This window comes from Camelina sativa, chromosome 4 (assembly GCF_000633955.1).
Source record: "Camelina sativa cultivar DH55 chromosome 4, Cs, whole genome shotgun sequence".
In the NCBI taxonomy this organism is placed as follows: domain Eukaryota; kingdom Viridiplantae; phylum Streptophyta; class Magnoliopsida; order Brassicales; family Brassicaceae; genus Camelina; species Camelina sativa.
In genome coordinates, this window is record NC_025688.1 from 14,672,768 (window position 1) to 14,688,354 (window position 15,587).

The 15,587-nt window shown below is 37.3% G+C and overlaps 1 protein-coding gene and 1 pseudogene across 2 annotated transcripts; both read right to left on the bottom strand.

Moving 5' to 3' along the window:
- Positions 9,851–10,742, bottom strand: LOC104780563 (annotated as a pseudogene).
- On the bottom strand, positions 12,230–14,901 carry LOC104780564 (myb-related protein 306-like). 2 transcript variants are annotated; one of them, XM_019244655.1, is made up of 4 exons: positions 14,607–14,901; positions 13,828–13,933; positions 13,394–13,523; positions 12,230–13,280 (listed from the first exon to the last, which is right to left on the bottom strand). In XM_019244655.1, exons 1-4 carry the CDS (start codon positions 14,631–14,633, stop codon positions 12,539–12,541), a joined length of 1,005 nt encoding a protein of 334 aa, XP_019100200.1. In that variant the 5' UTR covers positions 14,634–14,901; the 3' UTR covers positions 12,230–12,538. The 2 variants fall into 2 exon arrangements, with proteins under 2 accessions (XP_019100200.1, XP_010503364.1); XM_010505062.2 differs by having other exon boundaries at positions 13,828–13,885; positions 14,559–14,901.

The following is a 15,587-nucleotide window of genomic DNA, read 5'->3' on the forward strand; positions in this document are numbered from 1 at the left end:
GTTGCCTTTGGCTGAATATTGGTATAACACTACCTTCCATACAGCCACTCAGTTAAGTCCTTATGAAGCAGTCTACGGTCAAGCTCCACCAATTCATCTACCATATCTTCCGGGTGAGTCCAAGGTAGCAGTGGTAGCTAGAAGTCTCCAAGAAGGAGAGAGTATGATTTTGCTACTTAAGTTTCACTTACTGCAAGCTCAGCACCGTATGCAGCAAAATGCAGACTTACATCGAACAGATCGGAACTTTGACATTGGAGATTATGTCTTCGTCAAGCTGCAACCATATCGACAAGGATCAGTGGTGGTACGCAACAATCAGAAGCTGGCTCCTAAATACTATGGCCCTTACAAGATCGTTGATAAGTGTGGAAAGGTCGCCTACAAGTTACTATTACCTGAAGGCTCTAAGGTGCATCCAGTATTCCATGTCTCTCAATTGAAGGTGTTAGTAGGTAATGTTCAGACCTCAACTCAGTTACCGACGATTGTATCTGATGTGTTAGTACGTGAACCTGAATCTATTCTGGAAAATAAACTAGTTAACCGTCACGGCCAAGCTGAAACAGAGGAGGAAGCTACTTGGGAGTACCTCTTTGATTTACAGAAGAAAATTCATGCTTTTGAACCTTGTGGACAAGGTTCTTCGAACAGGGGAGCTTTGATATAGCTGAATGATGGAAGGTGGCATGTGTGACACGTGAGGAGAAGAATCAAGTTGCAGACACGTGCGAGAGGTCTTTGCAGAAAATTTTGTTACATTTTACTCTTTTATTGAGTATAAGAGCAAGTGCTATGTTCTAGAAGTTTCTCTTCCTCATTGTTTAGCCGGAGCTTCTCTATGAAGTTTCTTGCTGGTGAGAAGTGTTATCGCGTTTTATGAACGTTGTAACAGTTGTTTGATATCATTTCGTAAAACTTGAGTTTTCAATATTAGGTTAGCGGTTGATCATATTGATAAATCCACTCAGAGTTTTAAAATTGTTTGCATGGCTGAGATGAGAGAGTACAACAAAACTTCTTTCTATCTTGCTGCGGGGAAGTTCAGTCATAAAAAAGGTCCGGGTATTAGCCACAACTCGTATTCATTCTGTAATTTTACCCCTTCTTCATTCTACCCTTCCATGGAGGCCTTCAAGTTTTCCACTATAAACAAAGCGCATGAACTAGAGCAGATGGTCCAACAACAAAACTTTCGATTCCCCGAAATTTCTAATCGAAGGCATTAAAGGTCGGCAAAAAGCGAACTTCGATAGGAACTTCTCTTGAAGCAATAACGCGTTGATCTAATTTTTATGTTTTGCGACGGGTAAGGATACTTCTATTTAATGTCAACATTCCTTCTAATTATTGTTATTGGATTTCAGCAAGAATCAGGATCAACTATGACAGAAATAAAGTATTGGGTCTCCTGCAGGAATTATTTTGAAAGATCCAAAAAGAGTGGTATTTGCTAGCAACAACATAATGGAGCAAATCCCATCAATCGAATCACTTTTTCGAGAAATAAACGGCGTATGAATTTGAGATTAACGCCGGAGGTTCATGGAGATTTTCGGAAACGAAGATTACTTGCAGCCAAAGCAGTCTCGATAACCGTATGAAAAAAACTGTTTACTTGGACGGATTTCTTCACTGGCTACGAAACGACGGAAGCATCGTTGCTTTCAACCCCAAAACAGAGCAAGCAAGACTAATCTTGACTAGTTTGAAAACATTTTTTGCTGTCGACGATAACAACCTAACCTTGATATTAGAGACGGAGGGAGTAGTTGTTAACGTTTACGCCCTCCAGAATACTCTCATTGATCCCAAGTGGGTCCTCGTTAGGCAGTTTAGGTACGGAGTGCTGGACGGGAAGTGTTTAGTGTTGAGGGAGGAGATTTATATAGGCTATAGTGACAATCGAGTGGTTCATGGGTACGACATGAGAGCTAACAAGTGGGGACTCATGGGTTCGATCCTGGTGATGTCCTAATCGGTTCACAATTAAAAATTTGTTTTGAGGGAATAATATCGAAGATTCTCTTTATTAATAAGAGCCTGAGCTTGGTCAAAGACCGAAATACAGAATGTGTATTACGAAGTGTTATATAAATATTAGATACTATATCTCTAGATATGTTAATGTTCCTTATTTCATATATTCTAGAGCCTTCTACCTAGGTTTCCTCACGTATATATATATATATACTCGTGTATTGTGATTAATAAGAATAACTCATTCTCTTCAACCTTTGTCGTGGTATCAGAGCTAGGGTTTAAAAAAAAACAGAGGCGAGAGAAAAAAACAGGGGTTAACGGCGAAAGGCTGCGATGACTTCAGAAATTAAGAGCGACGAGGAGAGTAAGAAGAAACAAATCATGGAAGGTGATGGTAGTGGATCAAAGGCAACAAATAAAGTGTTGTCACCGCTTTATCTCCATCCTTGGGATGGACCGGAAAATCTTATAACTACAGTTCAACTATGGGGAGAGAACTATGAAGAATGGGCTAAGCATGTGCGGAATGCCTTGTGAACAAAAAGAAACATAGGGTTTATTGATGGAACGTTTGTGAAGTCGGTTAATGCTGAAGAAATTGAACAATGGGAGGTTGTAAATTCAATGCTTATTGCTTGGATAATGAATACTATTGACTCTACGCTCAAGACTTCTATATCTATGGTGGATGAAGTGAAAGATTTGTGGGATGACTTGAAGTTACAATTTTCTGCTGGTAATGGACCACAGATAAGCGAGCTACGAGCTGACATTGCTAACTGCAAACAAAACAGAGATTCGGTGATGGTATATTATGGCAAGCTTAAAAATATGTGGGATGAATTGGCAATTTACAAGCCGATCAGAACATGTAGTTGTGGGGAGATGGCAGCTCAGTTAGAAGAAGATCGCAACAAAGAGAGAACAAATACCTTCTTAAATGGTTTGGATGCGGTGAGGTTTGGTATTGTTCGTTCTCCTATTACTAGTTTATAGTCACTTCCTAAACTTTCTAAAGTTTATCAGAGAGTCATACGTGAAGAGACACAACAAACTGTGTCTCGTAACAAGGAGATAATTCCAGAGGCTGTAGGGTTTGCGGTAAACGGTGGTACTAGAGGATACTCCTCCACGTATCAACAATGTGAAAAGGATGTGACTTGCACACATTGTGGCAAGTATGGTCATGCTCAAGTTGATTGTTTCAAGTTGAATGGGTTCCCAGGATGGTGGGGAGAATGGGATCATGATTATAATGAAAGAGGAAGAGGACGTGGCCGATTTGGTCGTGGTGGAGGAAACTGCAGGACGATTTGGACGTAGTAGAGGCGTTGGTGGACGTGTTAATGTTGTTGCTGGAGTACAAGTCAATCTTATTGGTGGGGTGCAAGCAAACTCCTCACGCAAAACAGAAGATTTTGATCGACAATCGTCGCAGCAGCTAAGTGACGAACAATGGACATCCCTCATGAGCCTGATGTCTTCTTGGAAATCAGTGACAAGTGAGAAATTGCATGGTAATACAACATACAGTGAAATCATTATTGATACAGGTGCATCGCATCACATGACATGGAATCTCGATATGTTGTGTAATATGGTTGATACAAGTACATGTATTATCGGGTTACCTAACGGTGATCATGTGGTGGCAAACAAGCAAGGGGATTTTTGTTTGGGTGGTGATTTATGGTTGCGAGGAGTGTTATACACTAAGGAGTTATCTTGTTCATTGATTTCTGTTGCAACATTTCTTAAACTTCATAAAGGAAGCTTTACGGTTACTGATAGTTATGTGTGTTTCAGGACCGTGCTACGAGGACGATGATGGTAGCTGGTGAAGAGTGTGGGGGGTGTGTACGTGCTTAGAGGAGTGCTTGGTGCGAAGATTCACAAGATAGTGAGCAGTTTGGGTTCATGGGATTTATGGCATCGTCGTCTTGGTCACCCTTTGAGTCGTGTTCTTTCTTATTTATCAAGTATTTTAGATGTTGGGAAACAAGTGAGTTCCAAAACAATTTGTGATATTTTCTTACGGGCGAAACAAACCCGGGAATGTTTTCATGAGAGTTCTAATAAAGCTGCTGGGATTTTTGAATTAATTAACTGCGATTTGTAGGGTCCTTATCGTGTTTTATCTACTTCCGGGGCTGCTTATTTTCTCACAATTGTTGATGATTTTTCACATGCTGTTTGGCTTTATTTGTTGCGTGAAAAGAGTGAGGTTACTGTTTTTTTAAAGAATTTTTTCAAGATGATTGAATGACAATTTGAGAAAAAGGTTAAGGTTGTGCGTAGTGACAATGGTGGAGAATTTCTGGCTATGAGGTCATATTTTGCTGCTGAAGGGATTTTACACCAGACATCATGTGTGTATACGCCTCAGCAAAATAGAAGAGTTGAGAGGAAGCATAGACATATTCTTAATGTTGCTCGTTCGTTGATGTTGCAAGCGAGTATTACTAAATTTTGGGGTGACTGTGTCCTTACAGCATGTCATTTGATTAATCAAACTCCGTCGAATGTTCTACAAGGAAGGACGCCCTATGAGATGTTGTATGGTGTGAAACCAGATTATACTTCATTGAGAGTTTTTGATAGCTTGTGTTTTGCTCGGAAGGTTACTCGTAATAAATATAAATTTGGTGAGAGAAGTCGACGGTGCGTGTTCATGGGATATCCGTTTGGGACGAAAGGTTGGCGAGTGTTTGACTTGGAAGCAAAAGAATTCTTTGTATCGCGTGATGTCGTCTTTCAAGAATCTGAGTTCCCATTCCAGTCTATGGTTTCTCCGCGATCTAATTTATTAAAGTTGGTTCCGTCACAGTCACTTTTGTATGATGATGATGGTGCATTTTTTGATGATTTACCCGGCGTAGACGTAAGGGGGACCACTGAACATAGTGGTGTTTTGACAAGTGACGCTTCACCGACACGGGTTGTTGAAAATACTACTATGGATGTGGAAGACATTAATGTGAATCCTCACAAAGATGGGTCCTCTTCTCCCGCCGAAATACTTGAGCCGCATGTGATTCCTAATAATGACGCACCTGTACCAGTGCGTCGTAGTGAAAGAGTAAGAAAGCTGCCAGGTCATCTTCATGAGTATGAATTGCACACCACACGTTGTACTAATGCCCCCTCACCACTCTCATCAGATTTCTCTCCATCACCATCTTCGTCTCAAGGTACGGTTTGTTACCCTATTTCAAATTATGTCTCTTGTGTCAAATTTTTTGCTTCGCAACGACCGTTTTTTGCTTCAATTACGGAGGCATGTGAACCAACATCGTATGCGGAGGCCATTAAGGATAAATGTTGGTGTTGTGTCTATGACATGTGAGGTTACTGCATTAGAGGATCAACATACATGGGATGTGACGGATCTTCCACCGGGAAAGAAGGTTATTGGTTGTCGTTGGGTGTATACAATCAAATATAAATCAAATGGGGAGATTGAACGTTACAAGACCCGCTTGGTTTCTTTTGGAAATAAACAGGAAGAAGGGATAGATTTTGATGAAACTTTTGCTCCGGTGGACAAAATGACAACAATAAGAATGTTTCTTAAAATTAATGAGGTTAAAGGATGGGAAGTACATCAGATGGATGTTCATAATGCATTTCTTCATGGGGATTTAGAAGAAGAAATTTATATGAAATTGCCTCCAGGTTTTGTTTATAAAGACAAGACGAAAGTGTGTAGGTTGAAGAAGTCATTGTTTGGTTTAAAGCAAGCTTCACGGTGTTGGTTCGCTAAGCTCACGGCTTCTCTTCAGGGATATGGGTTTACCCAACATTAAGCTGATTATTCTCTTTTAGCTTGGTTCGTGGAGACATGCGACTTTATGTTTTAGTTTATGTGGATGATTTGTTGATTGGTGGTAAAGACTCTCAAGCTATTGCAAAATTTAAAGGTTATCTTAGAAAATGTTTTCGGATGAAGGACTTGGGAGTGATCAAATATTTCTTGGGCATTGAAGTTTCACGATCTTCTAAAGGTTTTTATTTATCTCAGCGTAAGTACGCTTTGGACATTGTGAATGATTGTGGTTTGCTTGGGGGTCAACCGGTTTCTACTCCTCATGAGCAGAATCACAAGTTATCGGTTGAGACAGGGGATTTCTATGACAATCTGCAACACTATCGCAGGCTGGTTGGGCGCTTAGTGTATCTTACTTACACGAGACCGGAACTAACTTATGTCATCAATATGTTGTCTCGTTTCATGAAACAACCTCATACTAAACATTGGGAAGATGCAACACGGGTAGTACGATATCTTAAAGGGTGCCCTGGGCAAGGTATTTTCTTCAGTGCTGACTCGGATTTGCAAATTACAGCTTATTGTGACTCGGATTACTCATCATGTTCGGTGTCCAGCCGTCATTATCAGGTTTTATCGTGATGATGGGGGACTCTCCTGTGACATGGAAGGCGAAAAAGCAAGATGTAGTGTCTTGTACTTCGACAGTAGCGGAGTATCGTGCTATGAGTTTTACTACACGGGAATTGAAATGGAATCGTGAGCTTTTGTCGTGTTTTGGTGTGTTTCACAAGCAAGTTATGCGGTTGGCTTGTGATAATAAGGTTGCTTTGTATATTGCCGTGAATCCGGTGTTCCATGAGTGGACAAAGCATATTGAAAATTAATGTCATTTTATTCAAGATGAGATTCAGAATGGCTCACTTACTACTTTGCACATTACTACGACAGAACAGCTGGCAGACATTTTTACCAAGGCATTATGATCTCCACATCTCCACAATTTACATATTTACGTGGCAAGTTGGGCATTCGGGATCTTCATGCTCCAACTTGAGGGGAGCGTTATGTAAATATTAGATATAATATCTCTAGATATGTTAATGTTCCTTATTTCATATATTCTAGGGCCTTCTACCTAGGTTTCCTCACATATGTATATATACTTGTGTATTGTGATTAATAAGAACAAGACATTCTCTTCAACCTTTGTCAATGTGCTCGTCGAGCTTTCATGACAACAAGTTAAATCCTAAAAAGGTTGGACGACCTCGAGTGGTTTGTCCGGTTTATCAATTTGACGAGTTAGTCGGTTACTCTTTGTCGTTTCCTCTTAACGGTTTCCTCTTCTCCCTTTTGCGAATGTCATACGTCCGTGTTTATAAAATATTGTGTCAATTTATCGACTTAAATGACTGTAATAACCTTGTCCACATTCCAAGAATCTCGTCTATTTCTCAAAATGCTATTTGGGCCTTGCAGGTGTCCATGGGCTGGACCTCATTTTGGGGGTGAAAACCACCCCGAGCAGATCCTAGAGCGTTGCGGTGCAGCATTGGACTTTTCTTTTTTACACCGTCTTCGTCATCTATGATAGGACTTGACAAGAAGAAGGAAATGATATTGGCTTGTGATGATCATCCAAGGATCTCCACTCTAAGATCTATTATGGGACTCGTGAGTGATGCACACTCATCAGGAAAAATAGAAAAGCAATTTAGGAAAAGATGGGTCGTCGAAGAAGTTAAAAAGAAACCAATATTGATGGAGAAGACATTGAAGCATCCATCCAAGATTTTGGACATGGAAAATTCCAACACCAAAAGAAGAAGAGAGGAGTAGACTACGTATAACGTGTGAGGTACTTGTGTCTTTTGGTCAATGACAATGACCATGTGTTTTATACGTTGTCTTCTCTCTTTCTTCACACTACGTTTAATATGTGTGCATGCTAGTTTTTAATTTCAAGTTGTCAAACAGTTTGCACAAAATCTCTCAAATATCTACGAGTGAATTGCATCTACACTCACTTTGGGTGGGACGTTTCGGCTACATGTGTACTTTTCCATACTTTTTACAATTTTTCATTATTTTATGACTATTTTGCCCTTAATCACCTCTTTAGAAAATAAATTAAAAAACATCAAACAAAAACCTTTATCTCTTTGCCGCTTTCTCTCTCTTCTTCATCTTTCCTTTTTTTTTTTTCTTTGTTGGAAAGCAAATTGAGATGGATCGTGTTGTGTCGAAGATCTTAAGCTTTTGTATAATTGATGGGTAAGGAAATTTGAGGGTCAATGAGTCTGCTCGCTTCTACTGGTAAATTGAGTCTCCACAGAGTCTGAGAATTGCAGGTAGAAGATAAATTTAGCGGCGATCACAAATTAGACAATCACATGTGTATGTGCAATTGGATTCATATTCTATAGATCTGCACTTTTGTTTATGGTAAGTTTGGATTCTGAACTGTGAGTTTTTTTAATGATTATCGATTTTCATTGTATTTTATTTTTGGGAAAACTATCCATTTTCATTGTGTGGCAATCTCTTTAGGCTTCAATTTATGATTCAATTTAATCATCGAGAACGATTTTATCTATATGTGAATATCCCTTGTTCAGTCTTTCATTGATACCATATTGATTTATTCTCCAATTTGTTAATTATTTGTTGATTTTTCTTTCAATTTGCAGAAATCTCCATCTTCAAGAAAATGTGTTGATGACACAAGAATCTGACCATATGGTCATTACTCCGTGGACATCTAATATGTGTTTGTGGAAGAATTTTTGGAATTACAGAACAAAGTGAGAGCCGTAAACGATCTCTATATAAGCAAGATAGAAATGATGCATAGGTGGTTGTGTGGTGCTTGCCACATTGAATAACCTTACCATTCTTCTGAAAATGAACACTTGAGAAGCCGTAAGACATAGAAAGATAATTCTACTTTGTTTTCTTAATTTGGTTTTACTAACTCTACAATCCGTTCACATATATCCACAAGTCCTTGAACCAATGAAAAACTAGAATTAATGTCATCCACATACAAAGCATGCCCAAACATTTCATTCTCTTCACAAACTATACCATCATTTACATATGTCCATGCGGCCATGGAAAAATGGAACCTATAGCCACTGCATATAGATACGAAGAACATCCAAACATTATGACGTAAATATTCATGATTTCCATCTAAGTCCATCCACTAAACTTTGACCATGTGGTCATTACCCCTAATTTCTTAACATGTTCTTGTTGAACACGAACACATGCTTACTCTTCTGAGCACAAACAATTTAAGTAACCTAATATGTTTTCTTTTGAGCTGCTTGTGATTATTATTCGACTTAGTTGTGTTATATGCGTTTTTATGCTACAATCCATAACATGTCATAATATCTTGTGATTGCTATCCAACTTAGTTGTGTCATGTTCCGTTCTCTCAAAGCAAACAAGTAAATTTCTAAGTTATAACTGTTGCAAAAAAAATAGATTCTTAGCTATCTAGTTTAAAGACTAATTAACAAAAACTTTGACTACACATTGAAACACGAAATAAAGCAATTCATAAAAAAAAAAAGTATTAAGTGTTCATATATTTTTTATGAATTGATTTGGTTAGTTAATATATATTCATTCATATAATTTTGTTAATCACAAAAGCAATACCACCAAAATTTATATATATAAGTAATATCCATAAATTCTGGTGTCTATGACAAACGTGTCCATATGGAAACGTATTTATTGATCGAGGTTATAGTGCAATTTTTTTGAAATAAAAAATATGTTTTTACAAATAGAAAGTTATAAAAATGTTAGAGAACATCCTTTAAATCATGTTCATGGGATGGTAGATCGCTAATAATGATAGTTTGTAACTTAGAACATAGTTGTTCTAATTAAGTGGTTAATGATAGTTTGTATCCATAATAATATGTTCACTTAGACCTTTTTGTTTTTTAAATTTTAATATGTGTGAGTGTTCACGTAGACTTGACCACATACATATTAGTTACAAACAACTTCTAAAATTAAAAACAAACAAAGAACTTGTTGCGTTAGACAAAATTCACGGATACTTGAAAAACAAACACTCACACATGAAAGTTTTATAAAACTTATTCAAATGGATAGCTATTTGCAGATGTAATAATTTGTTATAGTTCAATGAGGATTCATTCACATATATTCTACTTGGCATTCACAACCACTGAATCAAAATCTTTAATATGCCTAATCTCTTCTCTTGATGTAGCAACTCTTACACTATAACAAGCAACTCCTCATGACTCTCTGTTCTCCTATCAACCAACCTCTCAACCATCGCAAGCTCACTCTCCGCAACAATGAAAACAAACACAGCTGAGCTCCCAAGAATCTTCATCTACGTCTTCGCTCCTTGGATATCAACTCTCGAAACAATGTCGTACTCTTAACCCATGAACTCTTGAATCTGCTTCTTAGGTATCCCTTTGTAATCTCCGTAAACGAGTGCATGCTCAAGAAGCTCATCTTTCTCAACCATTGACAAAAACTCATCTTTCGAGTCAAAGAAGTAATCTTTACCGTCGATCTCTCTTGGCTCATCGGACGGCTCGTAGCTGTGACAACAAAATGGAGACTTTGACGAACTTGTCGAAGCTTGTTGATGGTTGCGTCTTTGCCAACTCCGCTTGTTCCACTTATCCGGTGATAAAAGGGTTTGGTGGAGGAGTTATTGGATTGTTGTTGAAGCAAGAACCCATATGGAATTTGAGTGAGCGAAGTAATTCAGGTTTGGTGGCTGTTGGTATAGAAGGGGAGTTAGGTGAATCTACCATTTTTAAGGAGGAAAAGAGGAGACGACGGAGAGATTGAGGATCGTAAGATGGCAATTTGAAGATGGGTTTGGTTGAAATTGGCAAGATTGTGGAACAGAAGAGAGAAGATGAGATTTTACGAAACATTTGGGGATTAAAGGGTTTGTGAGAGAATTGGTTGTTGATTTGGTGGTTTCTTTTATCTAATTGGAATAGAAAAATTATTATATGAAATAGTGAGAAAAGAGAATTTTGTGAGAAGATGACAAAAAAAAAAACAAAAAAAAAGGTGAGGTTGGATAAAAGTAGAGTAGAAAGAAAAGAAAACGAAACAAATACTTGAAGTTGAAAACGTCAAAAGTGTGCATCCTTGGGTAAACGAATTCGACAAGACCTATTTTACTAGTTTCATCCTTTTTTGATCATTGGTTAAAGCTTAATCACCTTCTCTTAAAATGACTCCACGAGACCACGACAATGCTTATATCAGCACCTTCTTGGCAAAACGACCAAACACAAAAGCGTGACTTGGGACGTACTTAGGTAATTTGTTTAACTAAACTAGTTGTCAACCATGAATGCGGGTAGGCATGTGCATGGATTTTTCGGTTAATTTTGGTTCAGGGTCTTAGCCGCTTGGGTTACGGTTTATCTTTTCAGGTTTGCAAAAATAATAAGGTCCATAAAAAATGAATTATATTTTGAATTGGTTTGTCTTAAAAATGTTGGTTTGGTTTGGATTCGGTCTCATATCTGTGTATAACATACACAGAAATAATTAATTGTTATCCCAACAAAAAAGATAAAATAATTAATTAATTTTAATTCATATTAAAGATGTTTAGTGTATTTTTAATATTTTCTCTACTTTTATATTAAAACATTTGTTATCAATAAATTTCGATTAATTCTGTTCGGTTTCCGAAAACGTTCGTTACTATCAAAACAAATTAAAACATGAAAACATTTGAATAAAGATCAGAACAGTTAATTAACTTATTCCCCACTATTCAGCCAATCAAGTGATTTATCGCAAATAATATCATTCATCCTTCTACATATTTGTAAACCAAAAAAAAAGTCAACGAGATGGGTGTGAGAGTGTGACATTAAAATCTGCGATGTGGCTAAGGCCTAAGGTAAAAGCATCTCTGCTTGGATCATGCTCGTTGTGCTTCACAGGAGGCACAAGTCAAACACTCACATTTTCTTCTACATTTAATTCACTTTTTTTTTTCGTAGTTCTCCTGTTAGTAGCTTTTAGTATTAGTTTTTATATTTCCTACGAACCACTACATTTTTTATACAAAACTAGATTTTGGTCTTTAACTTTCTTGAAACAACACATTTCTCATATATCTACAACATATATACAAGCTCTGAAAATAAATAATTGATGATCGTAAGTTAGTTATATATGACAGGAAATAACAATTGTGATTATAAGTTTCAGTGAAAGAAACTATCTGCGTACAAATTAAATAAATTTACTCAATAAATTCAAAATAGATTAAGATCATCTAAATTAGTAAATTCTATATAAGTAATAAGGAGAAATGTGTGTTCTACATACTGATTGAAATTTATGGAAACATAAAATCTGAAACCTAACCACATCAATATCAATTAAGTGGCATGAATTTGTATAACCAAATTATGAGCCACAATATATAAAAACAACGTTACATTAATAAAGATGATGTACACGTTTGAGTTTCTACTACATAGAAGATATCATCTCCACGTCGACAAAGAGCACACAAAAAAAAAGAAGATAACATCTCCCAAAAAAAGTAGAGAAATCGTGTTAAAACTTAAAAGTTACTACTAATCAAGACTAAGATCCCTAATTACTGTAATTTGAAACATAGTTAAGGATTAAAACAAAACTAAAGAGTACTTAATTATACAACTTGTTTATAACTAAGCCTCGTCGTTCCTTAAGTAAATCGTCAATCTTTTTTTTCTTTCTAGAAGACTAGAACAGCACTTCTTGACCCTCTAGTGACATGTTATTAATGATCAAATCGTGGCTTTGTTCATCAAAGAGCCATTTCTCGAACAAAGAAAGAGAGCCTTGTGTAATTAGACCATTAATATCATGGTCTAATAGTTTAGGCTTCTCTTCAGCTTCATCCATGGAGTTGAAGCTGAATAAAGAATGGTCAACCCCTTCTCCATCTCCTTCGGTTGTGCTAGGGCTAGAAGCTGCCGTGGTAATAGCCATCCCGGTGGCTGCAACTGGGGAGGGCACCGAGGTCTTTGGTGTGTCTTTCATGAAGTTCTGAAGCAAACGAGCGATGTTCTCAGCGCTTGAAGCATAGACCCCAGATGGGTATGGATTAGTGTTTCTTGTGGTGGTGGTGGTGGTGGTGGTGGTAGAGGAAGAAGAAGATGATGGACCATAACCAAGATCGGTTAGAGAGAAATTAGTAGGGTTTTGTGGTTTGTCAAGAGACAAGGCATCACAAAGAGCTTGTTTAGCCATGTTGATATCTGTCTGAAGCCTTCTCTCCCATTGACCTTTGCTAGAGCTGTTGCTTTGATGTGAAGTAGTGTTTTTGTTTGGTGAAGAGAAGTCTTTACTATCAACACCATTATTGATAGTACTATCACAAGAATCATTCATCTTCTTGAGCTTTTTCTTCAAATGAGTGTTCCAATAGTTCTTTATATCATTGTCTGTCCTTTCTGGAAGGTATGATGCTATAGCTGCCCACCTTCATAATTATTTGGTCCCCAAGTTATTTAAAGTTCAAAACCTTATCTCTATACATACCAAAAGAAGTTTCGCATATATAGATCATGTGCATGTGAATATGTATGAATTTACCTGTTGCCCAAAAGAGCCTGAAGATGGAGAATCATCTTCTCTTCATGCTGAGTGAAATTTCCACGCTTAATACCAGGCCGAAGATAATTAGTCCACCTCAATCTACAGCTTTTGCTACATCTCCTCAAACCTAAATCACCACAACAATAAAAAAAAGAAAATAATTAAAACATTAATAAGAGTAATTTAGTTTGTGATATGTGGACAAAAAAGCAGGTGAAATAAATCGGATATTATTACAATTTTTGCTTTTCATTAAATGATCATACCAACCAAATTGAAACCAGACCAAAAGAATCACAAACCCAAGAAAAAAAAAACAAAAAAAACATTAAAGGCTACTTCTGAAGAGTATAGGGGTTAACAACTGAAATTAAAATATTATTTTCGTCAAAAACAAAAATCATATAAAAGATCAAGCTAGAAGAAGATACCTGTGTGAGTAGGCACAGATCTCCAGTTTCCAGGACCATGATCTTGGATGTAAGAAACCAAGATGATATCTTCCTCTGGTGTCCATGGCCCTTTCTTCACTCCAATCTTATCACANAGAGCCATTTCTCGAACAAAGAAAGAGAGCCTTGTGTAATTAGACCATTAATATCATGGTCTAATAGTTTAGGCTTCTCTTCAGCTTCATCCATGGAGTTGAAGCTGAATAAAGAATGGTCAACCCCTTCTCCATCTCCTTCGGTTGTGCTAGGGCTAGAAGCTGCCGTGGTAATAGCCATCCCGGTGGCTGCAACTGGGGAGGGCACCGAGGTCTTTGGTGTGTCTTTCATGAAGTTCTGAAGCAAACGAGCGATGTTCTCAGCGCTTGAAGCATAGACCCCAGATGGGTATGGATTAGTGTTTCTTGTGGTGGTGGTGGTGGTGGTGGTGGTAGAGGAAGAAGAAGATGATGGACCATAACCAAGATCGGTTAGAGAGAAATTAGTANACCAACCAAATTGAAACCAGACCAAAAGAATCACAAACCCAAGAAAAAAAAAACAAAAAAAACATTAAAGGCTACTTCTGAAGAGTATAGGGGTTAACAACTGAAATTAAAATATTATTTTCGTCAAAAACAAAAATCATATAAAAGATCAAGCTAGAAGAAGATACCTGTGTGAGTAGGCACAGATCTCCAGTTTCCAGGACCATGATCTTGGATGTAAGAAACCAAGATGATATCTTCCTCTGGTGTCCATGGCCCTTTCTTCACTCCAATCTTATCACAGCATGGTGGTCTTCCCATCTCAGTCTCCTCTATGTATATATATGTGTGTATATCACCCGGTGATTATGGCAAGAATGGAACGGTTTGTGGTATGAGTAGAGAGAAGGGCTTTGATGATGATCAGATGTATATATAGACAAAGAAAAGGTTAATCTTTTGAAGCTTTTTACTTTTGCTTGAGGGCTTGGGAAATGATAGGGTTGAAGAGTAATAAGACAAAGGGGTACAAGTGGTGTGGTTGGTTTTGTCTGAAGATGTTGAGAGAGAGCTTGCCTATATTTATAGAGAGAGTTAAGCACTTAAGCTGATGAGTGAATTGTGCAATAATAATAGAGTTTAAAGTAACAATAATAAAGAGTGGGGTTTTGCTTTCAAAGAGTCAACATGGACAGCCAAAGGCATTTTCTCTCCTGCTCTCCAAAGTCAGCCTCCTCTCTCTCTCTCTCTCCCCACCATTACTCCATGCTTTCTCTCTCTAATATTAGCCTTCAGCTTTCTTTGTAGCTAGTCCTTTCATATTATCGCAAAGTAACCCCTAATTTTGTCTCCACATGCATGAGAACAATTGTATTATTTTTTAGGTATTTAATCTGATTGGGTTTAGACTTTAAAGACTTTAATTTGACCGTATAAAGCGATCCACAATGAGAGTGAATTGTATAGTATAATTTAAGTATATAACTTCTATTGATGTAACTAAAACCTTCTAATTACCCATTAGGAAAACGTATATAAAAATAAAACAGGCAAAAAGTAGTCTTTCATGTGAATCTGTAAATTGTATTTCTACTTGCATGCTCATTATATACTTGTGTGTGCGATGATTATAATGTCATTCCTCCACAAAATTACTAGACAAGCTTAAATATATCCCCAATATAATTCTCTACAACATTCTTTTGTAGACTATATAATTTTAATAAGTTGGTTACAAACAGGTTATACATTAATAATATATTAATTGGTTACAAA